The sequence below is a fragment of the Mesoplodon bidens genome, assembly GCF_964165515.1.
Source record: "Mesoplodon bidens genome assembly, chromosome: 13".
Classification (NCBI taxonomy): domain Eukaryota; kingdom Metazoa; phylum Chordata; class Mammalia; order Artiodactyla; family Ziphiidae; genus Mesoplodon; species Mesoplodon bidens.
In genome coordinates this window covers 3,799,477-3,826,531 of record NC_138169.1, presented here as the reverse complement: position 1 = coordinate 3,826,531, position 27,055 = coordinate 3,799,477, and the positions used below count along the sequence as shown (strand labels likewise).

General features: G+C 47.8%; 1 protein-coding gene across 2 annotated transcripts in view; it reads left to right on the top strand.

Moving 5' to 3' along the window:
* Positions 1 to 25,989, top strand: part of GLT1D1 (glycosyltransferase 1 domain containing 1) — a 93,769-nt gene extending 67,780 nt beyond the window's left edge. Inside the window, exons 10-12 of one of the 2 annotated variants that reach the window (XM_081251727.1) lie at positions 582 to 702; positions 8,768 to 8,866; positions 24,032 to 25,989. In XM_081251727.1, the coding sequence (XP_081107853.1) occupies positions 582 to 702; positions 8,768 to 8,866; positions 24,032 to 24,193 (382 nt within the window). In that variant the 3' untranslated portion in view covers positions 24,194 to 25,989. Of the gene's footprint in view, positions 1 to 581; positions 703 to 8,767; positions 8,867 to 14,411; positions 14,589 to 24,031 lie in introns of those variants that run through there. The other variant, XM_081251728.1, reaches the window with a different exon arrangement.
* Positions 25,990 to 27,055: the final 1,066 nt, after the last annotated feature.

The following is a 27,055-nucleotide window of genomic DNA, read 5'->3' as shown; positions in this document are numbered from 1 at the left end:
GCATGTATGTGAAAGTATAACCAATCATGTGAAAGAATAACCTCAAAATCCTGAGACTGGTGGAGAGGGTTAGGGGATGGAGAAGAATGTCCATATTTTTGGGTGAAAACAAAAAAGAAAACAAAACAAAACCTATGTGACAAAGTGCTGGGAACCTGGGTATTGGTTGAGTTTCTCTATTTCTCTCTGTTTATGATACATCTATGATTCTCTTTCTGTGTATCTTTAAAAAAGAATTTGAAGAAATGTTGCATTATTAGGAAAGGTTTTTTTTCTAAATCATTCAGAGAAAAATGTCAAGAGCTGTATCTCTGACGTCCAGTATCTGAGAAGCACGTGTCTCCTTGGTCAGAGGGCTTCAGAATGACAGCGGGTGTGTTAACAGGCTTCCTCTCTCTCTTACCAGGGATGGCTATAGAATAGATTCTCACTCCAGTATGGTTTTCTGTATTGAATCCTTTAGCAGTAATGCTTCCCTGTGGATCTAGGGTATTTCTCCAAAATCGTCATCTCCCCTTCTCTCAGCCCCTCCGCGTGAGATTCCCAGCCGTAAGCTCTCTCTCTGCTCCGTGTTGTTCCAGGACCCCTGGGGTACGGTTGATCGGGGAGATGACTCGGGAAGACCTCCACGCGGTCGTGAAGAATTGCTTCGCGGTGGTGAATAGCTCTGTCTCTGAAGGCATGTCAGCCGCAATCCTGGAGGTAATGATCTAATGGGTACTGAAAGTGGCAATATGAAATGGTCCATCACCCCTTTTCTCAGTTATGGAGGTGATGCCTTTGTCAATAAAGTTGTGCGCTTCTCAAAGCTAACAGAGTGAAACGGCATTTCCTCGGGAGTTCTATAGTAGTTTTTAAGTTCTGTCTGGGGCTTAAGAATACTATTTCCTTTCTCCCTGCCATTTTTCCTCGCGAGCTACAAAATGAAATAAAACTAGGATAGTGTCGCCTCTCTGACTCGCCACTTAGCTTCAACGGGAAGACGGCTGAGGCTATGAGGGTCGGGACAGGATGTGGGGTGAAGGTGTGTTTTGTAGCGAACCTCCTTTTGTCTTGATGTCTTCTCCCTCTTTTCAGTGTGTCCTGTGATCCCAGAATTTAGGGGATAAGAGAGGGCTGGGCTTGGATTTCCCTGGCAGTCCAGTGGTTAAGACTCTGCACTTCCACTGCAGGGGACAAGAGTTCAATCCCTGGTTGGGGGGCACGAGTTCGATCCCTGGTTGGGGAACAAAGATCCCGCAGGCACTGGCGCAGCCAAAGAAAAAAAGAAAGAAAGGGTTGGGCTTGTGCACATGGAAGGGGGTGGGGCTTCATACACGGAGGAGAGTAGCTGCAGATGCACAGGGTGGTGGGCATGAGGGTGGACCTCATCTCTCTGTCTGGTGTTCAGCTCTGAAAATCTCTTACGCTACTTGGACTTAGTGTGCACAGCCCAGCACAACCGTGCAGTCTGTTGCTAGAGTTATCTGTGTTTTGCAGGGAGAGGCTGAAATAAAAAGTCCCTGCTCTTGATCCTGGCAGCCTCTGGATTGAGTGTATCAGCTCCTGGGTCAGAGGGACTTAATCCAGCCTCACAGCCCTTTGCAATCTCTTCTCCTCACTGAGCGTTTTACGTGATGGGGTGTTTTACCAGGATCACTTAAACTGCTTCATGCTGATGACCTGAGTAATCCCCAGCGTGCCTCTAATGCAAAAGGATTTTCCTTTCCCTTATTTCTCTGTCGGCTCACAGCACACTGGGTTCCTTTTCAAGAGTGATCTTAGCAAAGAGGAGACTCCGTCCCTCCCGTCATAACCAGCATTCAGTGCTGGATTTTCTTCATGTCATTAAATCACAAGCCATCCCTCGCATGGAATCTCCTTTAGTTCTCACACAATAGATGCCTTGTTGAGTCCTCTTGGTTAGCGCATGATAAAACTTGCTGTAGAAACAGAAACGTTTGGTGATTGACCCTCCAGGTCTTTAAATCGCGTTTCACATCCCCTTTCTCACGATGCTAGTTTCTTACTTCAGGGTCTACTTAGAGCAATGCTATTATTTTATCATGAGTATTTGTAACATCCATTTATTCCTTTGGATGCTAGTTGAATTTACCAGCCAAAGTTACAGTTTGTGAATTTCAGTGTTTCAGAGACCATGGTAAATAATTAAAGCAGGAAAAAAAAGCATGCTCCCTAAATTTAAGAAATGACTGATGTCGCATGCCTAATATTTTCTGTGAACGTGGCATCATTTAAAAAAGCAAACAAAGAACTAAAAACAAAATACTGTGAGTGGGGGTAACATATACTGATGCCTGTAATTCCAGTGTTCAGAAGCTTTCAAAGCACAAAGCTTGGATTTGTAACATTTTCATCTTCAGCCAGATGTTGAATACCTCAATACCTCAGTCTAAGCCTAATGATTAGCATTTATCTCCGTTGTGGTTTAAAATCAGCTTTCGACTAGAGTCACTGGAGCGATACATTGTACTCTCCCTGTTAGCTTTAAAAATGTGCATTCTTACAGTACCACGTCCTCAAGCCATTGCTGAATCGCTCCTTTGTATGTAAATACACATTTTTTTCTCCCCCCAACTTCTTAAGAAAAGGTAAAGTGGAATTCGGGAATGATTTTATAAGCAGCACACACAGCAGTTCACTGCAGATGAATTGCTGTCAAATTTCATTTACTTCAAAGGAAAGGCAGCTGTTGGCAATTCTGTCTGCCTTCAAACGTGGACACTCTGTTCCTTTTGAAAATTCCAAAATAACCTTTGGGCTGAGGGTTTTGAATGAAACTGATTTTAGGGGAGTCATGGAGGGTGGATTTCATTAGAATCAATTCAAAGAACCAAAGTGGTTAATCACAGAATAAGTGCACATCACTTTTGAAGGAAGGGATCCTTTGGCCTTTCAGAATTAGCTTTGTTTTGTCATGGAAGCATGTAAAAATCCATTTGCTATGACACACTTTTTATCTTTTGCTGATAAACTCCAAAAATCAAGCGTTAGCTGGATGCCCGGGCAGTAGAGGGGACATCCCTACAACGAATCTGTTGTTTCAAGTTTGGGCTTATTATGGAGTTGAACTCTACACAGAATTAGAAGAATACAAAAAATTATTATCATTATTAATTTTTGTTTTGCTTTGGCCATGTGGCATGTGGGATCTTAGTTCCCCGACCAGGGATCGAACCTGGGCCCCCTGCAGTGGAAGCGCGGAGTCCTGACCACTGGACCGCTGGGGAAGTCCCAGAAAGTTATTTGCTTACCCCACACTTCCTCACTGGGCGCTCCTCCCTGCCCTGGAGCACACACACACACACACACACACCCAACCTCCAGGTCAAAGTTTTCACTGCCCAGAGGAGAAGAAGGCATCTTCTAAAGCAAAGAGCAGTAAAAAGGTAATTCTTGGGCTCTTAGCTTCCAGGCCCAGGACCTAGTGATGAAAGATTCATTTCAGGGCTTTTCAAGGATAACTGTGACCCTGTGTCACTTGACCTTGGCTCATTTCAAAAGTGTGTGGGGCAGAGCTGTACCCTTCCCACTTTTATTTGTTTGTTTTTGTGGTACACAGGCCTCTCACTGTTGTGGCCTCTCCCGTTGCGGAGCACAGGCTCCGGACGCGCAGGCTCAGCGGCCATGGCTCACGGGCCCAGCCGCTCTGTGGCATGTGGATCTTCCCAGACCGGGGCACGAACCCGCGTCCCCTGCATCGGCAGGCGGACTCTCAACCACTGCGCCACCAGGGAAGCCCGCCCTTCCCACTTTTAAAACGGGAGGGCGTTTGGAGTTGTCACAACTAGGAGGCTGCTACTGGCAATTAGTTTGGCGGGGAGGGAGTGCAGACAGGCAAAGTATTTTTCAACGTGCGAGACAGTCTTTGCGTCAAAGGTCTGTCCCCAAGATGCCATTGGCGTCCCCATCAAGAAACGCTCTAAACTCCATGGAACGCACTGTGTGTGCACATCAGTGGAGCACTCAGACCAGCCCCATCCCCATGTGACAAGCAGTGATCATGGTGCTGGACATATGCCCAGTTAAGGCCACTGAAATGCACGCAGGCCTCTCTGCAAGGAAATCTGGACCCCAGAGATTTCAACCTAGGGTGTGCATCAGAATTCCCTCTGAGGCTTAAAAAACCATCGGTATGAATGACGGCACCCTGCAAAAGCTCTCTTGGCTGTCCTGACGCGGAGCCCTGGCGGCCGGGCTTCCAAAGGCTCTTCTGCGTGTAGACTGGGGGCCATGTCTCTGGAAACCTCTGTTAGCCCCGCTGAAGACGGTGCACCAGCGACAAAGCTTTTTTAAAAGGTCAAATGGGAAGCTTCCACCTACCTGCTGGAAGGTTGAAGAGCTCATCGGGGGGCAAGAGAAATTCAGTGACTGCAAACTCAACCGGCTGTTAGGTGCCCCTTCAGCTCTGATGTTTCCTCTTTTCTGTCCCAAAACAGGGCCCCAGATTCCAGGTTTGAGCGACTCTCTGCTCCAAGCCCCACCCCCTCCACTGCGCCTTTCCCTCCTCTGTCACGACCAGAAGGGGTTCAGAGGGCGAGCTCGCCCACCTCCAAACACCGTCTCATCCAAGACATTGCCAGTCCCGGTTCTCATCAGGACCAGCCTCACAGCACTGCTGTATTCTGGGACTTTGCCTTTCTTGCAGACACAGTTTGTTTCTAAAGAGGTGACTTCACCTGAAGAAAGTGACTTGTGAATCAGCCATCTGATTCCTTAATGCCATGTCTTGGCTCTATGAAAATAGTATTTCCATGTGCTTACTTATTCTTAAGATGCCTCCTTTATTTGTTTTTCTTTTTTCTTTTGTTGGAGTATAGTTGATTTACAATATTTTGTTAGTTTTAGGTGTACAGCAAAGTGATTCAGTTATACATATGTATATCTATGTATATTCTTTTTTTCTGATTGTTTTCTATTATACGTTACTACAAGATAATTGAATATAGTTCCCTGTGCTCTACGGTAAATCCTTGCTGTTTACCAGGATGTCTCCTTTCTTAAAGACAGTTTATTTTTAAGAGGGGGCTTTGAAATTAGTTTTCTCTGAATATACAGCTTTCAGAGAACATTTAAGTATCATCTTCCTCCACCCAACTCACAACTTCAAGACTCAGACTGTATTTCTCTCTTTCTTTTCTTTTTTTTTTTTTTTTTTTTTTTTTTTGCGGTACACGGGCCTTTCACTGATGTGGTCTCTCCCATTGTAGAGCACAGGCTCTGGACGCGCAGGCTCAGTGTCCATGGCTCACAGGCCCAGCCGCTCCGCAGCATGTGGGATCTTCCCAGACCGGGGCACGAACCCGTGTCCCCTGCATCAGCAGGTGGACTCTCAACCACTGCACCACCAGGGAAGCCCTCTCTTTCTTTTTGAGATATAGTTGATGTACCTTATAAGTTTCAGATGTTCACCATAGTAATTCACAATTTTTAAAGGTTATACGCCATTAATAGTTATTACAAAATATTGGCTATATGCCCTTTGCCGTACAATATATCCTAGTAGCTTACTTATTTTATATGTAGTAGTTTGTACCTCTTAACCCCCTACCCCTATCTTTCCCCTCCCCCTTCCCTCTCCCCACTGGTGACCACTAGTTTGTTCTCTGTATCTGTGAGTCTGCTTCTTCTTTGTTTGTTTGTTGTTTTTTTTGGGGGGGGATTCCACATATAAGTGATATCACACAGTATTTGTCTTTCTCTTTCTGACTTATTTCACTTAGCATCATGCTCTCCAAGTTCATCCATGTCGTTGCAAATGGCAATATTTCCAGATTGAATTTCACTCTTTCTGCTGATCTGCAGTTTTCCTTGAAGGCAAGGAGCATGTCCTCTACAACCTTGAACCCTCCCCCAAAGTCTAGCTTTGTAGCATCAATAATCCATCAATATTCATTGGATTGAGCAAAGCTAAACTACTATACGGTCTCACCTCTTTGACTCGCCTTTAACCAACTGGTCTCATCACCCAAACCTCCTGTGTCTTGCCCTTTGCAGGTTGATGATTATTTGCTGAATGAGGGACAAGGAATGGGTGATCTCACTGGCCCATGGCCTTACTTGTTTGTTGGGTGCTTGGTGTGCACTGGTTGATATACAAGTAAGTCTATACTACGGGAGGGATGATGGGATCTTTTTTTTTTTTTTTTTTGCTGAAACAGGGATATAAGCTCTGTCCTGCCTCAGGGTCGGCCGGTTCTGAGATTCTCTGATGGCCAGTTTTATAGATCTGCACTTGCATCTTCATATCTGTATTTATAGAATCTCCTCTCAATCTGTGTGTCTGCCACAGTTTCTCCAAAATGCACCGGTGTTTAACGACATCAGTGGATAAATGTACCATTTGGATTGGAAGATGTTCCAGGGCCCACCTGGGACAGAGAACAATGAGAACAGAGCTAGCCGTGTGCCCTGACATGTGTGATGAGCCTCTAGCGAGCCTCCCCTCATCCCCCTCATCAGTGGGATGAGATGAGACGGTCTGGAAGGCCTCATCTACGTGGAAGATTCTGCAGTCCCTTGACAGATGCCTAGAAATGGAATCACAGTGGGTCATGCCAGTTTGATGAGCTAATGACCTGAACAGGGTGACCAGCAGGGAAAGGAGCCATCAGACATCCTGTCGTCTCGCTCACCGTGACTATATTACGACCCTGTAACGTACATAGTCAATGTCAGCTTCAGCCATCAACCACCTAAGTGGTATGTGTGCAGAATGACATCTGAAATTTTCATTTACTCTGGAAAGTTTAGCCCCTCGTTCCCAAATGATAAAACTGGAGCCCAGGAAGAGGTCCGGTACCGGGTGTCGAACTTCGACTCCATTTCCCCAGAATGACTGATGAGCAATGAATTTGAGACCCTCCATGTTAGTCAAGGACGAAGCCTCCACCAGGGCAAGACCAACGTCTCACAAGTCCTGGCTTGTGCCCTTCTCCAAAATACCAGATGGCACCCACGGTGTGTCAGAACCCAAGGTCCAACCAGTTGGTTCATAAAGCACCTGTGACCTTAATGTTGAGATGTGGCCGTTTTGGGTTACTTTTTGCCTGTGCTGCTGAGTTTCCTTGTTCTGAATGTAGTGACAGTGGAAGGTCCCAATTTTTACCCTACAAGATGCGAGCAGAATATCACGACTTGGAGGCTTTCTGTGACCATGAAAGGCCACCATGAGAGGCTGTTGCGGTGCTGGGGAGGGGACTGTGAAGCTGGGGGCGAGCAGGAGGGCTCCTGTCCGAGCAGCCAGCCAGCTCCACCGCCTTCCCCGATGGTGGGAACAGCACAGTTTCGGGGGCAGAAAGGAGGGCTGTCCTCCCTCCTCCGACCTTATGCAGGGCCTGGATCTCAAACTCGACGTGTACTGGGAAGATACAGGCGACACAGAACCAGAAAACCAGGTGAGCTTACCCAGAAAGCTGCTGACGAGAAGATGATCCTAGTGTGAACCATTGACCTATAATTAATTTACGTTCAGATGCTTCTGGAACATTTGATCCACAAGCATTTCTTGAGCTCTTAACTATGTGTCACACATGGCTCCGGGCACTTGGGCGTTGGTGGCGTTTGTGCCATGTGAAGTCCTTGGAGTCAGAGCTTCCCATGGTAATATACTAAGCAGCTGAGATCGGGGGACTTTACCTTTCTGAAAACCGAATGTCACCCCTTCGTGACCAAATTGTTTATTACGTGAAATGAGACACCACCTGCCGATTTGGAGTGCCTAAGACATCCTTGTGTATAGTAAGAGCCAGAATATTGGTTTGCTGATAGCATCCCCTCAGGGCTGCCTCTGGACACCAAGGTGTGAAGGGATGTCCCTCTCACCTGCTGAAAGGCACCTGTCACATGAAAGCTGGGTTGGCCCCTGTGAAAGTCACCATGGGAGAGTCAATGCGGGAGGCTGAAATGGAGCTGGGAAGGGCTGGCCTAATCCTGTATGTTTCTAAATGCCCCCCTCCCGGGCAGGGGAGGCCAACACTGCATGCCACGCTTCTGGGCATCTTTTTGAGGGCTCGATGCCGGGTTGTGCCAGGCTATGGGGTGGCCCAGCCTGGCTGATCCCAGCCCTTTGGTACTGGAAAGGCTGCTTAGTGGATAATCGGGATGATAAATCGTGCCTGTCCTCACTGCTGTGCGATGCCAAAGGGACGTGTGCAGTCCTGGTGGCATTCGTATGGCGGCCCTGGAAGAAAATTACTCATCGGGGAAAGTAATGATGGTAGTTAAAAATGTATACTCTGGGCTTCCCTGGTGGCACAGTGGTCGAGAGTCCGCCTGCTGATGCAGGGGACGCGGGTTCGTGCCCCGGTCCGGGAAGATCCCACATGCCGCGGAGCAGCTGGGCCCGTGAGCCATGGCCGCTGAGCCTGCGCGTCCGGATCCTGTGCTCCGCAACAGGAGAGGCCACGGCAGTGAGAGGCCCGCGTACCGAAAAAAAAAAAAAAATGTATACTTCACGCTGCCGCCGAAGAAGTGTCAACTGAAGATTTGGAAAGAGAGGGTTTCTTTGTGACATCGCAGTAACGATGTCAGACAGACCATTACAGTATGTAGTTTCCCAAGACTCGCAAATGCAGTCAGTCATTAAGATTCAGTATGTAGTTGGAAAGTCTGGGGTTTGGATTGGGAACTCATTTTCGGTAAGCTTTTGTGCGGTGCCAGAGGTCCAGTTCAGCTAAGAAGTTATTCTCCCACAGACCGGCTCATCCGGCCACAGAAGCTCTTACAGCGATCGCCCACCTCTCCTTTGTTCTTTTCGTCCTCTTAGGCGATGGATTTGGAAGTCCCTGTGTTGGCAAGGAACATCCCTGGGAACGCGGCAGTGGTGAAGCACGAAGTTACAGGATTGCTGTTTTCCGACCCTCAGGTAAAGGAGAGTAATTTCCCCATGTTCACCTGGTCTGAGTAGCTCTCATCTGTGTGCGGTGATCAGAGTCTGTGATTTGCGTCTTTGTGGTTAGCTCTTGGTGTTCCCTTTATAATCAGTAGAAGAGAGTGTGGAGCACTGTGTCACCGTTGTCACATGGGCAGCCGCCTGGACGTGTCACTAAGAGAAACCTAGGGACTTTCAAGAAACCCGAGACTTGAGTTCTATTTCTGAGGCTGCTGGTGATGATCATTGTGACCTTGAGCCAGTCCCTTCCCCTCTTATATGCTTGGGTTTCTTTTTTTTTAAATTGATTTTATTGAAGTATAGTTAATTTACAGTACTGTGTTAATTTCTGCTACACAGCACAGAGACAGTTATACATTATATACACATTTTTTCATATTCTTTCCCATTGTGGTTTATCACAGGATACTGAATACAGTTCCCTGTGCTCTACAGTAGAACTTGTTTGTTTATCCATCCTACAGATAGTATTGGGTTGGCCAAAAAGTTCATTCAGGTTTTTTTTCTGTAAGATGTTACTTTTTGGCCAACCCGATAGTTTGCATGTGCTAACCCCACACTCCCAAACAGCCTTCTGGTTTCTGAAGCAGGCACTCTTCAGTTACCATCCTACACTTCCAGGACATCTCCTGGTGTTCAGAAGACTGCTATATATCCGATCCCTTGCAGTCCTTCAAAGCAGTGTATGGAAGAGGCAGTGTAGTTGTGTTTATACATGTGTGTATCTTGATATATGTGTATCTGAAATTAAAATAAAGGTGAGTGCAGCTGACAGTGGGCACAGCTGGTGGAGCCAGTGTCATCTGGGGCACACCTCTGTGCCAGGACCCCCCAGGACATGTGTGAAGGGGTCCTGGTCACAAAGTCTGAGGTTCCACGGATGTGCATACGCTTGAAGCCCTTGGAACCCTGTGCAGGGCACGTAGCCCGAGTCTCCAAGCTCTGTCTTGTCCTCCGTGCGATTACAAGAGCTAATTAGAACTCTTGCTCTTAGAGGTGTGATGTGGGCTGAAGGGGTTGATATACAGGGCTGAGCCGTGGTCACAGCGTGAGGTCAGGGCTCTGGGTCCCCGTTATCACCAAAAGGAGAGCCCATTGCTGCTGCCTACGGCTCGTGTCCGGTGGCAGCAAGAAAAGAATCTTAGGCCCATCCTTTGCTCTTCAAGTCTTTAGATTTAGAAATTAGGTTCTAGTCACTATCATCTTTATGAAGGCACATGTTATATACAGAAATAAAGGGGTTTATACTTAAAAGCTCGGGTCAACTCCAATATTTGAAAATTCCGTTTTTCAGCTTTCCTACCGCAGATATTTAATCCCAGATCGCTTCCCCTTCCCCGTAGTATAATTATGCGTCACCTAGTTGCACTGCCTTCTTATCACAGTCACGTGGACAAGATGGAAGCCAGCTTCCCTGGGGGAGGGGCAGGATTGCAGGGAGCCGGGCATCATCAGGTGCTGTGTGGGTGCAGCCGCTCACCTGGGAAACAACTGAAAGAGCAAAGGGCAGGCCCGGGGCTTATCAGTTATTATCTAACAAAAGGCACATCTAACACGAATGCCTTTCCTTTGAATAGCGGCCCCTAAAAGCTAAAGCAATACCAGCACATGAAGAGTGTGTAGCGGTTCCTTGCTGATCCTCCAGACAAAGGCATATGGCTTTTTACCAGGTTCTGCATCTCTCAACGTCAACGCCAGACAAGCTGGAGGTCACAGAATATTGTCTCCCCGTGGGCAAAGAGATTTTATTTTCATCTCCCCAAACCCAATGTCTATTTATTTTATAGCTCAATTTCAGAACCCTCTAATTTCGTCAGTGAGTGTCTGAATAGCCATCACTTATAAATGGCTGCATCGGGTCCAGGGCTAGAACGAGAGCGGTTTGGCCATCCTGACTTCATTTCACATTCCTTGTAAGGCATTCCTTTCAATATTTGCAAACAACTGTCCTATCTCTGACACGTCCAAGTTATTTCTGCCCGTTACCGGCTTCCTGGGAGTTATCAGACAGTTCCGCAGCACTCATACAGTTAAGGCGTGGGCTTATTTTGTTTCCAGCACTTTAATGTTACTTTTACAAAGGATGTTAAAAAAGAACAGAACGGTCTAGGGGGGAGCATCTGGGGGGAGGCTGCATTTTTTTAACACGTTTTGAAAAGTGTGCTCGACGCGGATGTCACACGTGACTTTGTTTTATAGTCACGAGCAGACTTGACCTAGCACGGAGTGGAAGCTGTTGCTTCAGAGCAGACATGCGTTTTCTGTACGTCAGTGGCCTTGGTTACTGTCATCTAGCTCAGGAGCACAGACGGAATCAGCCACTGGTTTGTTGCCAGTGTTTGCAAGGTTTACTGCAAGTGTGCATTCAAATAAGTATTCAAAGCTCCATTTCACTTATTGAGAAGGGACTTCCATGCCAGGGTGTCAGCCTCATTAAGTTAATGTGTAGATAGATGCATAGACAGATAGATACATAGATCCATACATAGATAAGATAGATACAGACAGACAGACAGACATGTCGAATGCAGAAAAATCATACTTTGGATTTTCAACAAAATGATGAATAAAAGTATTCAGCTGTGGTAGGAACAAAATAATCTCTATTTTTATACACCTCAGCCCTGGAAAACCTTAATTTAAGTGAAGCTTTCCAAACCTACTAAACATTGATTTTTTTTTGGTTAGTGCGACAGTCCCATTCTTTTTCTTTTTAAGAAGAAAAGAGCTGAGCTATTTTATGGCTACATTTTATAGCTTCGAAATTAAAAGCCATTTGACATTTAATAGAAACTGTGAATCCGTTTTCTCTCTCAAGGACAGACTTTCGAAGTGTGGCCCAAACTAATTTCGCTGGGAGGTTCTGTTTGTTTTTTAGGCAACTATAAAAAAAGTCATAACTTTCGGAATGATGATGATGATGACAGCTAACATTTATCGTGTGTATGTTATGTTCCGGTGTCTGTTCTTTGCCATCAGCATGGATTTACACTTTTATTAAGACTGTTTCATTTTAAATCTCTGACTTTTGATGGTCAATCAACAGTTTAATGTTTGGAAGAAGCAAGGCGTGTTGGAGACACATCAGCCTCCAAACTTTTGTTTGGGCAGAGCTGTGCTTGGGTCTTGAGTTTTCCCCCTTGAAATCTGAGTGATCCTGGGCACGTTTCTTCTTCCTGCGCTCGTTCCTTGATCTGTAAGATGCAGATAATGATGCCCGTCTTTGGGGAATAGCAGAAAGCACGTGGGGTGGAGTGCCGTCCTTGGGCTCAGAGGAAAGCTGCGTGGACGCAGAGTTAATCATTTTCAGGGTGCGCCGCTGGGTGAAGTTGTTTGCTGCTGCTCGGGAGCTGTACAGTCTGCTGAGCTCTTAGGTTTAAGCAGTGGAATTAAGCTCACTACAGTGAGACGTTCTCCTTGTGAAATCTGGCCAGCGTCATGCAAAATATCATTGCTCTCTTTCTTCTTTTTATTTTTTACTTAAAACAATTTTTAACTTTTTAACCAAACATTTAGAGTTCTTAGATGTTACATACAACTGTGATGTGTAAGCCCCCAACCAGTCCCTCTGAAGTGTAAAAAAGCACAGATGCAGGCTCGTCCAGTGTTTGTTGGATTTCCATTTAAGCCCAAAGGAAACTCTGGGCAAACTCTGCATGAACTAAAATGGAAGTCAGTCCAACATTTTTTTGCATGGATTTGTCCACAAGGTGACCATATTGTTCATTGTGAAAAACCAGGTACCTTTGAGAGTGAAAGGGCTGTTATTGATAATTATGCTGGGATGATGGCCATGAACCTGAACCAAATGATGCAGGTAAGGACCGTCTGCTTGAAGAGCTGGGATCAGATGCATAGCTGGTATTTGTTAGGGATCAAGGGTGAGTCCAGCCACGTAGGGGAGTCACAGTTTTCTAATAGCCACGTTGAAAGAAAATAAAAAGAAACAGATGAAATTCATATCAATAATGTTTTTTATTTAGCTTCATCTATCCAAACTTGCATCATCTCAACATGTAATTGATACAAACAATGTTTTTCCCCATCCCACCTGCCCATAGAACTGACCGTTGGTTTCAGTGCAATATAAAAAATTTTTAATGAGATCTTTACATTCTTTTTTTTTTTCGAGGCTCTGAAATCCTGCGTGTATTTTACCCACCAGCTCATCTCAGTCTGGAGATTCAATTTGTATCGAAATGCTTGGTTTGCATTGAGACTCCATACCATTTGCAGCTGAAAAAGTAGATTCACATGTCCAGGTTGTTGCAAGTATACTTGTAAAGCTTTGTAATACCTGAATCAAGCACCAGTGTTAAAATTTCAGTTTAAGTCCATTCAAGTGGATAATTTAAAATGCAGTTCCCGGGCACACTGGCCACATTTCCAGAGCTCCGAGTGGGTGCTGGGCGGCACTGCTCCCCGGAAAGGGAGCGATGGGGCAGGTGGTCCCAGCCAGGCACCACTGTAGGGACCTTGCCCGTTTCTCTTACTAATCCTCACGGGAACCCCACGCAGGTGTTACCGTGATGATCCCAGAGAGGGTGAGGCATTTACCTTCGAAGCTCAGCGGGAGATGACGGGGCCAGGACTCAAGGTCCCAGCCTGATGGGTGCTCGGCCACCCCTGAGAGCGTCTGCACGATTCCTCGTGTGGCTGTCTCGCCCTCTGTCGCTGTCTCTCCTTCTTTCTCTGTCTCTGTTTTTCCCTCTATCTCTGTATGTCTCTGTCTCTACCTTTGTCTCTGTCTCTCACTCTGACTCTCCCTCTCTCTGTCTTTGCGTCTCTCTCTCCTTCTTTCTCTGTCTCTGGCTCTGCCTGTGTCTCTGGCTCTCGCCCAGTTTTCTATGCCTGTCTCTCCTCCTCTCTGTGTCTCTCTTTCTCCCATCTCCGTCTTTCCTTCTTTCTTGATCTCCATCTGTTTCTGTCTTTCCCCCTATTTCTTTCTCTCGCCCTCTATCTGTGTCTCTCTCGGTGTCTGTGTCTCTCCCTCTGTCTCTGTCTCTGTCTCTGTCTCCCTCACCATCTCTCTCTTTCTCCCTCCCTCTCCTCCTCTGTTGCCTGGGCAGAGAGGGGACACTTTTCCATGGGACCGTCCTCTAAAAGGATCCTGCTCACCATTTTATCCGACTTCTTGGGGAGAACGGACCTCTTTCTAAGGCCCAGTCCTGCTTCACTTCTCTGCCTGTGGCTGGTCCCTGGGGTCAGAATGACCCAGAGGGCTGGAGGTGGTGGGGGGAGGGGGACGCCTCGGGTGGGCACAGCGCTGAGCGGTGCTGCACAGAGTCGGGCTTGGCCAGGTGAGGAGGATGAGGATGGAGCCACCAGGTGAGGCTCGCCGCTCAAGAAAGGCCAGGCCAGGCCGGGATCCAATGAGGGATGGAGCACAGGGCCCTTCCCGGCTCTGGTCCAGGCTTTTGCATTCCCGGCCGGCAGGCAAAGTCTGACATTCTCTTAAAATAGGAGGACGGGAGGACCTTTTTTCTTCTGCTTGTGGACTCTCCACCCGCCTTTACAGGGCAGGAGGCTGCATCTCGGACCTGACCTTCTGGCCTGACCTCTGCTGGCCGCCCGTGTCTCGCAGGCGACGTGTGCGACTCTCAGACCCGCCGGCTGTGCACACCTGCTCTGCATGTGAACAAGCACCTTGCGGTTAGGAGGCTTTTTTTTGAAAGTGAGAATTTTTAGCTACTTTATTAAATATATTCAGTTTCAAGGCTCTGACTGTCCATAATTGCCATGATGCAAAACATGTGTTCACGTGTAAAAAATACCCCTTCAACATGCTTTAAGAGGAATAACTGTGTTTTACAATCTATGCGGCGTGAAATATAATTTGATATTTAGAAAACCAGCTAATTGTAGTTTGGGGGCTTGCGATTAGGAGAGCGGCCTGCCTGACCCCGCCTGACCACACCAAAGGGACCCTTGGCCCCAGCGCCGCCGGCCGATGCCCCGCCCATCACCCTGTGAGTTTGTCCCTCTTCCCGGGGGCCTGGGGACGAGATGTCGGGACAGCAAATGCAGTGCCCAGCCCGCTCCAGGAATCAGCCCTGTAGGTGCATTTGCAGTTGATCCTGAAATCCAGAGTAAGGAGATGATGGTGACTTCTTGGCACTGGCAGAATTCAGGAGAGTGGCCTGTGCAGGACCCTCGGGGGCTGCAGCTGCCGGGGTGATGCTGTAGGAGAAGGCGCGGGACCCCGGCAGCCGGCTCAGGCCCCCTCCCCGCGGCCTCCCCCCCACCCACCAGTGCAGCGTGTGCGCACACGAGCAGCCCCGCACCACTGTCCTGGGCTCTATATCTACGTGCTGCTTCCATCCGTCCCCGCCTCTCAGGGGCTCTGTCCCCAGAATACTGCTGTATCCAGACCCTTACACCTTCCCCCATTCCAAGGCACTCCTGGGTCTTGTCTGGACGGTTAGAATGGCTTCTCCGCTCCATCCCGCACACCCTCCTCCTAGCAGCCAAAGGGACCTTTATAAAATGCAGGTGCCGTCCCATCCACTCGCGGTGCAAAACCCCTCTGTGACTTCCTGTGGCCGTAGAGAAAAGGCACCTCTTCCGGGGCTCCACGCCTCTCTTCCTCTGCTCCTTGCCCACCCCTGGTTTTTCCCGCAGCCGGGCCGCCGGGAGCATCCTTCCCCCTCGGCTTCACTGTCTCTTTCTTGAGAGGCTTTCCCCGTCACCCTCCCCCATCTTCTCCATCCCCGCCCCGCCCCCACGCCCTGTGCTTTTCCTTCGTAACCCTCTGCGCAGTTCACACGCGCGCCCTTGCTTTTATCGTACATGACCTCCCCGCCCGAATGAATGAATGCCCCCCGGGTTGGTGGTCATGCTGGCTTATTCACGTGGCCCCTCGTGGTGGTCCTGGCACAAATGGGTGCTCCACAACTATCGGGAGAGGTACTTACCCCAGGGCATTAAAGGGATAATCTTTCTTGGGTAGTAACCAAACACCTTTGGTTATTTTAGTTTGATGTGAATCTACACCGCATGCCACCCAGGTGTAGTTGAGCTGCTTTCTTTTCCTGTTTTCTTTGCAAAGTAGCAGAGGACAGCCTTGGCCCCTGAACTCTGCCCGGACTCCCTCCCTGGATGGTTCTACTCCACGGCCTCGCTGAAGTCAGCGTTCCTTGGGTGACACTGCCAGTTGGTGTCATGCTCAGCCATCTCCCCCGAGTACGACCAGGATGACTTAATTGCAGATTTCCTTGCACATTTCTTCTGGGTTTTGCTCTTTGCCTCTGACTTTCTGCCGCTGGCAACGTGCCCACCAGAGCCATCTCCCAGGTCCACCTCTCCTCTTCCAAGCCTTTCCTCACTTTCTTCCCTCTCCTTCCTGACATCCTCCTCTTCCCTGCCTTCGAACCAGCCAGGGGAGCATGAGCAATTTTCTGCCAGCTCGTGTATTGAAATGACGCTCTGGTCGGAATCTGGGAAGCAAGAGAGTGGGAAACACAGAGAATATTCCCTATCCTTGCTTTTAGTTTAACCAGTAGTTCCCAGATCTCATGGATCTGTGCGGTAGCTTTGCTCCATCCTCCCGTGAAGCAGCCAGGCCTGGTGTAAAAGGACCTCAACTCTGGGGCTGCACTGAGTTTAATTCCCATTTCTGCCAGTTACTGCTGTGCTACCTCGGGCAGGCTCCTGGACCTCTCTGTGCCCCCGTTTGTGTCTCTGTGAAAAGAGTCACAGTCATAGCACAGAGTCCTCGTCCCTTTTCTGCAATTCCAAAATCCAAAAAGCACTTGAAAAACAGTTTTATTTTTAGTAAGTTGGGTGCCACAACTCAGTTGGCAGCAGACTCATATCTGAGCTGATGTGAAGTTATTCCTGGCTTTGTTTATCCTGCTTGGTGGGACGATTCTTAAGTTTGATTTGGAAGTTCCGGTGTGTTGTTTATGGGTCGCTGCGTTGGACCCCTGGAGGGCGTATGTTACTAAAAGGGCACGTAGACCATTTTATTAAAAACCCCAAATCCTGGATTCTGAAACATGACTGGTTGTTACCTGGGTATAAGCTCTTGCTAACTGTTGACTGTTGTTATAAATTCTGACCAGTTCTGGCTCCTGTGGGAGGCTCTTGACCAGAGACCAGGTGTCACCGTTGAGAAGGTAGAGGACAGGTTGGCACCTCACCGAGGCTTTCTGCTTGACTCAGCCAGGCACAGAAGAGAATTGAAAGGCGGTTCGCTTTCTCACCAAGTGGTCCACGGTCGTCCACTACCGCTGCCTCTCACGGGCCACCCGAGAACAGTGGTCTAGATCACAGGCCAGAGCCTCCAGGGCTCTGCCCGTCACTCCTGAGTATCGCTGGGTTTGGGACCTGGCTGTGAGCGGGCTTGTTAGACGCGAGCGCAGGAATTGTCCTGTTAAAGGGCCTGAGCTTGTAGTGTGAGTGAACAGGACGCATAGCCGGACTCTGCAGCCGCCAGTCTCGGAAGGGACGGGTGGGAAAGAGGCAGATCAGACTCCCAGCTGCTGCCATTCAGCGGCCACGGGTCATGGTCAAGGGCCCGAGCCCCTGCCACCTTCTCTGGCTCTGCATCGGGCGGGCGGTGTGGACGGGGATGATCTACCGGGAAATTGCTTCTACACCTACCCAGGTTGGCTTCTGCTTCAACATCTGCCCAAGATTCTCACAGCTGTTGATATTCGTTTTAAAGTCAGCCGCTCTCTCTAACCATTACGTTGTCGTGTGAACAAGCAGCCCTCCCCAAACTCAGTTATCGCTGCCGCAAGTTTAAAAGATAGGCTGACCATGGAGAACAGTATGGAGGTTCCTTGAAAAACTGAAAATAGAGTTGCCATACGATCCAGCAGTCCCACCCCTGGGCGTATATCCAGAGAAAACGATAATTTGAAGAGATACATGCACCCAATGTTCATAGCAGCACTAGTTACAATAGCCAGGACATGGAAACAGCCTAAATGTCCATCGACAGATGAATGGATAAAGAAGACGTGGGGCTTCCCTGGTGGCGCAGTGGTTGAGAGTCCGCCTCAATGCAGCGGACACGGGTTCGTGCCCCGGTCTGGGAAGATCCCACATGCCGCGGAGCGGCTGGGCCCGTGAGACATGGCTGCTGAGCCTGCGCATCCGGAGCCTGTGCTCCACAATGGGAGAGGCCACAACAGTAAGAGGCCCGCATACCGCAAAAAAAAAAAGAAGATGTGGTATGTGTATATATATATTATATATATATATATATATACACATAATATATACACACACACACACATACACACAGTGGAATATTACTCAGCCATAAAAACGAATAAAATAATGCCATTTGCAGCAACATGGATGGACCTAGAGTTGATCATACTGAGTGAAATCAGACAGAGAAAGACAAATATCATATGATGTCGCTTATATGTGGAATCTAAAATACGACACAAAGAAACTTACTTACAAAACAGAAACAGACTCACAGACATAGAAAACCAACTTATGGTTACCAGAGGGGAAGTGGGGGCATAATTAGGAGTTTGGGATTAACAGATACACACCACTATGTACAAAATAGACAAACAACAAGGTCTTGCTGTATAACACAGGAAACTATATTCAATATCTTGAAATAAACCACAGTGGAAAAGAGTATATATATATGAATCACTTTGCTGTACACCTGAAACTAACACAACATTGTAAATCAACTATAATTCAATTAAAAAAAAAAAAAAGACTGGGAATTCCCTGACGGTCCAGTGGTTAGGACTCCATGCTGTCACTGTCGAGGGCCTGGGTTCGATTCCCTGGTCAGGGAACTAAAATCCCACAAGCCATGCGGTGTGGTCAAAAAAAAAATAGACTGAAGGTTTATGCTGAATAATTCCAAGGCTATTTGCACGTTCTTACAAGTGGTCCCCACTTTACCCAACGGCAGGAGTCATCGAGAGAACGGCTAACGGAATTATTATGTGGCCATGTGTCCATATACATCATTGTGAACTATGGCATTTGGATAAAGCTTAACACTAGACCAGCGAATGCTGTTTTGTGTAAGAAAAACAAGACAGATGCATGCACGTCACTTCTAGATGGATCTTGAAGTGTGATTCTCTCAACTTACAGTTGTCAATGAGATGAATCTAATCTTTTTTTTAATATATACATTTATTTATTTATTTATTTATTTTTGGCTGTGTTGGGTCTTCGTTGCTGCGTGCAGGCTTTCTCTAGTTGCGGTGAGCAGGGGCTGCTCTTCGTCACGGTGCCCGGGCACCGTTGCAGTGGATTCTCTTGTTGTGGAGCATGGGCTCTAGGCATGCGGGCTTCAGTAGTTGTGGCTTGTGGACTCCAGAGCGCAGGCTCAGTAGTTGTGGTGCACGGGCTTAGTTGTTCCACGGCACGTGGGATCTTCCCGGACCAGGGATCGGACCCGTGTCCCCGGCACTGGCAGGCGGATTCTTAACCACTGCACCACCAGGGAAGTCCAAGATGAAACTATTCTGTGGCCAAATAACTTGTGTAAAATAGGGTAGACACAGTTGTCTGTCTTATTCTAGTGTTTTTCATAGTCTGAGTCTCCAGAATCACCTGGGGGGGAACTGTTAGAAAATACGCATGTGTTATGGACTGAATGTTTGTGCCTCCATGCACTCACCCCCAAATTCACATGTTGAAATTCGAACCTCTCCTGTGATGGCGTTAGGAAGCGGGGCCTCCGAGAGTCCATTAGGCCATGGAGGTGGAGCCCTCACGAATGGCATTAGAGCCCTAATATAAGGGACCCCACAAAGATCCCTCGTTCCTTCTGCCATGTGGGATTACAGTGAAAAGACGACCGTCTCTGAACCAGGAAGCAGGTCCTCACCAGACACCGAATCTTCCAGCGCCTTGATCTTGGACTTGCAACGTCCAGAACTGTCTGCTGTTTATAAGCCACCCCCTGTCTGTGGTATTTTGTTATAGCAGCTCAGACAGGCTAAGACACCACTCCTGGACCTTGCCCCTGACCTACCCAATCAGAATCTTAAAGCGAAGTTTGAGGACCAGGGGCACAGACTAAACCTTAATGAACTCCAGGGTTCCGAGGAAAAAAACCACCATCCGCGATCTAAACGACAGCACATCTGTCAGTCTTCAGAAACCCCCTTGTCAGCATCTCCCATCAGTGAGCTGTTGTATTCGAAGCATCTGGAGAAGCAGCTTCGGGGTTGTCTAATTGAACATACCTTCCGAGCCTGAAATCCAGAGTTTTTATGCAATTGACTTTCCCTTCTCCTGGAAGAACACATATGTATCCCTTACAGAAGGTGGTCGGAACGCAATGCTCTTTCAAACCATCCCATGTTCAGTCTGCCAGCTCCCGTGTTCTCTCTGCATGAGGTGTTTGTTTCTCGTTGAGGGGCTCCCCTCTGCCCCGTGGCTTTCAGCTGACACGGTTATGAGAAGGATCCCAACAGGGATCTAAATATCCATCCTGTAAAACTGACACTGCTTCTCACGCCCTGGATCTGGCTGGTACCTCAGGGCGACAAGGCAGGTCAAAAGGATTTAGTGAGAAAATAATTTTTAATTGAAATATAGTTGATTTACAATATTATATTAGTCTCAGGTGTACAGCATAGTGATTCAATATTTTTATACATTATACTCTATTTAAAATTACTGTAAAATATTGGCTGTATTTCCTGTGCTGTATAATATATCCTTGTAACTTATTTATTTTATACATAATAGTTTGTACCTGTTTGTACTTATACCCCTATTTTGCCCCTCCCTCCTCCCCTCTCCCCACTGGTAACCGCTACTTTGGTCTCTGTAGCCGTAAGTCTCTTTCTGTTTTGTTATATTCATTCCTTTGTTGTATTTTTTAGATTCCACCTATAAGTGATACAGTATTTGCCTCTCTCTCTCTGCCTGACATACTTCTCAGTGAGTTTTCTCCACCAGCAGGGACTACTCAGTAAGGAAGAAAACTCTGAAAACAGTCAACTGCTAATTGAATAATTACGAAAACAAACCATGGTGTTTTACATGATTTTTTTTTTTTTTTTGCGGTACGTGGGCCTCTCACTGTTGTGGCCTCTCCCGTTGCAGAGCACTGGCTCCGGACGTTCAGGCTCAGTGGCCATGGCTCACGGTCCCAGCCGCTCCTCGGCATGTGGGATCCTCCCGGACCGGGGCACGAACCCGCGTCCCCTGCATAGGCAGGCGGACTCTCAACCACTGCGCCACCAGGGAAGCCCGATTTTTTTTTTTAACTTTAGAAATCTGTAACCTAAGCCAGTGTTTGCATACCTGTGGTCCTGGGGTGGGTCTGGTCTGCACACCTGTTTTGTTTAGTTTTCTGTTTACTTAAAATTCTGAATTAGTTGTTGGTATTTAGCATGGAGTGCTTTTACATAAATATGCCGAATTTCGACTTCTCTTGAAAAACACAGCAAACGTGGGAACAAGTGGAGGCCCCTGGTCACTGAGGCAGCCGGGGTTCAGCACTGCGGGCCTTCCCCACCGGGAGCTGGCGGGCACTTGAGTTTCCAACTCTGATCTAGAGCAGTGCCTACATCTGTTTTTGAACTCTCTTAAGATGTGGAATCCCAGTACTTGGTTTCTATTTTCTTTTTTTTTAGTGTGTGTACCCTTTAATGCCTCATAACTTATTATCATGAATAATTTTCAAGAATAGATCATTACATCACATAAATGATGAATTCTCCCCTCCCCCGGTCAAGACTTGGTGGTCAGATATGATGGGTGTTCTGGCGCGTTCTGCAGCTGACAGTTATAGAAAACTTTTTGGGCTTTGTTTGGGATGATGATGAATTGGCATTTGTACTTGTTTCCTGGAAGTTTTGCTACAGCTCTTATGACATGGTCCTTTGGTCCATTGGATGAGTGTCTGGTCGCTGGTACGGGTGGTTGCTGGGCATCTCAGTCCAAGTGGTCATTCATCCTCCAGCAGGTTACCTCAGGCTCCTTTATGGGGTGGCCTCAGGCTCCAAGAGGGCGAGAGTGAGAGCTGTTAGACCTTTTGGAGCTTTGCTTGGAAGTCAAACTACATCACTTCTGACCTATTCTGTTGGTCAAAGCAAATTCCAGAGCCAGCCCAGATTCAGGAGATGGGGAAACAGACCTCCTTCCCCCTTTATTGGAGGAGTGGGTGAGCCCTATTTCAAAGAGACGTTCATGCAAGGATGGGGGACTGCGGCCACCATCTTGCACACAGTAAATGACAGTCTGTATCAGCGGGCTTTTCTCATCGTCCACACGCGTGTGTTCAGAGTATTGACTTAGTTGTCATGGAGAAGCTGTTTTAGCCCAGAAGAAAATATTCCCAGGGCCTCAGGGAGTGACTATTACAATTCAAGAGTGAGATTTTTCTTTTCTTCTCTTTCTTTTCTTTCAGCCCCCCAGCCAGGGCTTTATGCCAACGGCCAAGGTGTTTCCCACTCCTTACCCAACTCTCTCTTGCTTTGTTTAAGTCAGTGTTTTCTGTTCAATCTTCCATGCAGAGAGGGAAAAAAAAAGTGCGCTTTATCACATCCTATTCCTAGAAACTCTCATTCAGGATTCCATTATAAAACGGTCATATATTCTATAGAAATCATAAGCAGGGGGTTGGGTTTTAGCCAAAGTGTCTGCATCAGATAAATCAAAGATCTGACCAGCATCATAAAATAACGTACCAAAGCTATAAGCCTCTCAAATAATTTAAATAAGAACGTTGTTCTCCTATGAGATGGGAATAAATATGTTACATTTTTATTATAAAAAGAACACCAATTTACCATAAAGTGTATATATACTACATAAAAATATAATTCCACTCTATCGTAAATATTGCTCTTTATATTGCTAGCTATAAAAATCATCCAACGTTTAATTAACGATAATTTTGAGAATACGTGGACGTTTCTTGCAAACGGCAAAGCACTGTGTATTAATCTTAGGCACTGTTGACTTATTGGAATTTACACGGGTTGGGGACTCACAATAATAATGATAGCTAAGTCTGGGCTAGGCGCTGCCCCGAGTTCTTTGTATTCACTCATTGAATCCTGTCAACACGCTATAAAGCAGGTACTGTAATTATTCCTAATTTAAATATGAAGAAACCGAGGCTCAGAGAGGTTACGAAACACACCCAGCATCACTCCCGTGAAGGGTAGGGTGTGAATTTAAATGCAGGTCTCCTGGCTGGTGAGCCATGCTTTGACTTAGGTGCAAATATAATAAATAATGTGTGTGCCCCTCCCCCCTCTGAATACTCTTTAGCAATCAAAAGAATTCTAGTTCTTTCTAATTATGAAGGGCTTTGATATTAAAAAGTGGCTAATTTTTCATTGCATCAGCGTCTGCAAGCATCAGTGAACATAGAGCAAAGCACTCTTCCTCCCTCTGAAACAGCAGAAGGAAAGTGTAGAAAATCGAACCGGTTAAATCCCCTCTCCCCTCCTTCACCCGTGGAGTGAGTGAAGGAATCTGGGCGTGGAGTCTGGGGAGTCTGGGGCAGGGCAGGGCTTACCCATCCAGTGCCCACTGCCCCTTTGGAGATGATCACTGTGGGGCTCAGAGAGGTTAACTAGCTTGCCCAAAGCCACACAGCTAAGTTATGTGTCGAAGAAGGATTTGAACCCAGATCTGAACCAGTGGAAGCCTGGTCCTTTCCACTCCACCAGGTGATGTTCACGATTTGAAGACACACTCCGTGCCCGGGCAAGATGAAAGGATCAACACAGTGGGAAACAAACGTGGCAGGGGTAGTGTTGTCTAGAATATAGGAGCTCAGATTCTGGAGTAAGACCTGACTTCATATCTCAGCTGATACAAAGGAGGGAAGGAACTGTGGATCTAAGTGTGGAGTCACTGTAAGGACTCAGTTACTGTGAGAAACAGCAGCTTTGAGCAATCTAGGGAAGAAAGATGGGGAAGCATAATCGATGACTACAGTATTTTTCCACGATGTTCACCCTCGCACATGTGTGTGTGTGTGTGTAATTTCTTACTCAGTCCCAATGTTTGCGTTAACGCACATCCTTCCAGAAGGTCCTTTTCTCCAGAACACGGTAGGCAGGCAAAGGACAGACCAGGAGCAAAGGCAGACGCGGGCTTTGGGGTGCGTTTGCAACCCCCCTTCACCAGTTACTTACCTCTCTTTCTCCTCCACCTCATTCTTTGCAGGAGTTTGTTCGGCTGGCAAAGAGACTGGGGGGCGATCCGGCACTAGAAAAACAACTCGTGGCCAACGGAAGGGAGTATGTGAGAATGTATCACTCGTGGCAGGTGGAGAGAAACACCTATGGGCACCTGGTCAGGATGCTGGAGGGAAGCAGTGAGGACTAAGGGCGTGCCCGGTGCCGTGAGATGCTCAGCCCTGGGCAGACACCCAGGGACAGGGCTCTGGGCAGAGGGGCCATCCAGTCGAAATCAAGCCGGGTGCATTGGAACCGTAGATTTATTTGTCATAAGACGATTCATCCAGAACCTCTCTGTGCTTCCAGGTAACAGCCCAGATGTGTTTCCTGATCAGTCCTCATGGAGATGCATTACTAATTGGGGCAGGGTAACTGGTTTTAAGGGGCATCAGGGAGAGAGTTTGATCAGCTGCTTTAGGACTTCTAGGGACAGTAAGGGCTTATTTGTAAGCCATCACAGGGAAGGGTAGGCCTCTCTCCCCTGTCTTCTGATGACCTGTAACCCATCACTGTCTGTTCAAAGAGCAAAAGCAAAAATCAGACGTGTTGGCTGAGAGGGGTACAGGCAGTGATTATAATGTGGTACAGACCCTGAAGCCAATCTGGGGCCCCAACAGATGTGCAGCTGGGCTCCCAGGCTCTTCAGGTTTCCGTCTCTAAACACTGGAAACATTGCTGTGCATGAGTTGACCTAATCAATCATGTAACTGAGAGAGCAGGGAGTGCTCTAAATAAGCAGGCCGACCCCTGCCCCGCCATAGGCTCCACCCACCTCCTGGTTGAATTTGGGTTGAAAACCAGTTGGAACGAAGCCCATTATCGCCCATGGCCTGGAAAATACTGGAGCCTGGTTCTTTGGGTTCAGTGTCAGGGACCCAGCATCAGGGACCCAAGGTTGAGTATCAATCTGGTGACCAGCCTCCAGCCCATTGCAGGACCGGCACTCGGGTCCCCTTGACCTTATCCAACACGGGACGAGTTTAACCAAGTGTCATCACTGTAAGGACGTCCCGGCTGCACCGGTGCTGCATCCCCCAAACCCTGTGCTTGTTTTCCTTGGTGGCGGTATGTGCCTCTGTTGGATCCTGAAATCCCTGCTTTCTCATGGACGTTCCATGTCAACAACTGGGGGCGAAATGCTCCGTTTCTCGTGGGAGGTGAGGAAACAACCTGGTCCAGAAGGAGGAGATGAAGGCGGCTCCAAGCCCGTCACAAGAAGCGTTTCCTTAGTGTTTGTTCCAGTACCTGCAGGCCCTGGAGTGGGGAGGAGGGATCCACATCATATTTGCCTCAGACTTCACAACATCTTGGACTCTTTTCTTTCCAACCATCCTATTTTTGTGAACGACCAAACCTACATCTTGTTTTTAAAAGAGTCAGACTCAGACCGAACGTCTTAAACTCTAATGACTTGGGGGGTAAGAACAGCACGTTTTGGATTCTGTACCGTGTCACTTCCTGTGTCGCTCTATGCCTCAATCTCAGAACAGGACCCCTTCCCAAAGGCAGTTACCTGGACCCCGAAGAGGCCCCTCGCACCCAGGATTTGCTGTCCTGCTAACAACACCCCTCACAATCCCCCCTTTTTTGGCATCTGAGGGTCACTAGGGTCGGGGCTCCCCTGTGGCCATAGAGAAGAGAGGGAGGGAGAAACAGAGTCCAAACTCCAGGTGGACAGCACCGTCTGAGTCTGGAATCAGCGATGCCAGCCTAAGAAAAGGCCGCGTGTTGCCCCGGGTACCAACCAGTGATGCTGCTGCTGATAAAATGCTGGTGGTCGGGAAGCTCCGCTCGCGTCCTGGTTGAATGACACGGTAGGTGCTTCGCTCCAGTGAGCCTCAGCTTCGTTCCTTCGTGTCTGTATAGAAACACTCCCACGTGCTGCATGCCCTTTGGGGAAGGGCATGTTGTTTTTAAATGAATAAAGTGTCACCATCCGCTCTAGAGAAAGAGCCCCAGTGTGTTTCTTGTGTGAGCCTTGTCCTGCAAGAAACAGACCCTCCACACCCTCCAGTCCCAGCACTTTAAAAGAGGATACACTGGAGCATCTCATTAAAAGGGGTTTAAAATGCAATTGCTGGGCTTCCCTGGTGGCACAGTGGCTGAGAGTCCGCCTGCCGATGCAGGGGACACGGGTTCGTGCCCCGGTCCGGGAGGATCCCACGTGCTGCGGAGCGGCTGGGCCCGTGAGCCATGGCCGCTGAGCCTGGGCGTCTGGAGCCTGTACTCCACAACGGGAGAGGCCGCAACAGTGAGAGGCCCGCGTATCACAAAATAAATAAATAAATAAATAAAATGCAATTGCTATTTTAATCCCAAAGTATAGACGTAAAAAAAAAATGCTTTTCTATAAATGTTCTAGACGCTCTCAGTTTCATACTCAGTTAACTTTATGTTTAAACATTTTGTGTGTAGTTTCCAATTTGCTGATGTACAGTTGCGGAGGACTCAAACAACCCATTTCCAGATAGAACTAAGATACTATAACCTTCACACGTGGAGGGAAAATGAATTGAATATAGCATGGTGTTATCTAGCAAAGAGGCGCCGTTCACACCTGGCTTACAACTTCTGCCGGAAGAACCCCCCTCCCCCTTTTCCCACACTCTCACTGCGAAGTTAAGTACAACAGCATCGTTTTGATCTGAAAGGTTTATCCGTTATCTTCAGGTTCCAAAGCAGGCTCTCCGTGCACGTGGGAATGGGCGGTCTAGCCTGATGCCCGGTGCAGCCGGCAGACCTAGAATGTGCTGCTAGGTGGTCTCACCATCAGTTGCGGATGGGATGTGGAAATCGTGTGCACCCTCAGCCGGCATTGTGGCTTCAAGGCTTCACTGCACTTCTGTGTCATCCCCGGTAAGAGTAGTTAGCACAGCTGCGTAAACTGTTCCCTTGAAGCTGCCTGGTACTTGACCTTGCAGTTCGTTTACTGCAGCCCTTATGAGATGCTGAAAGCTAGCTCTTGTCTTCTTTCTCCTTCCCTCCCTTTTTCACTTGGCTCTCCCCATGC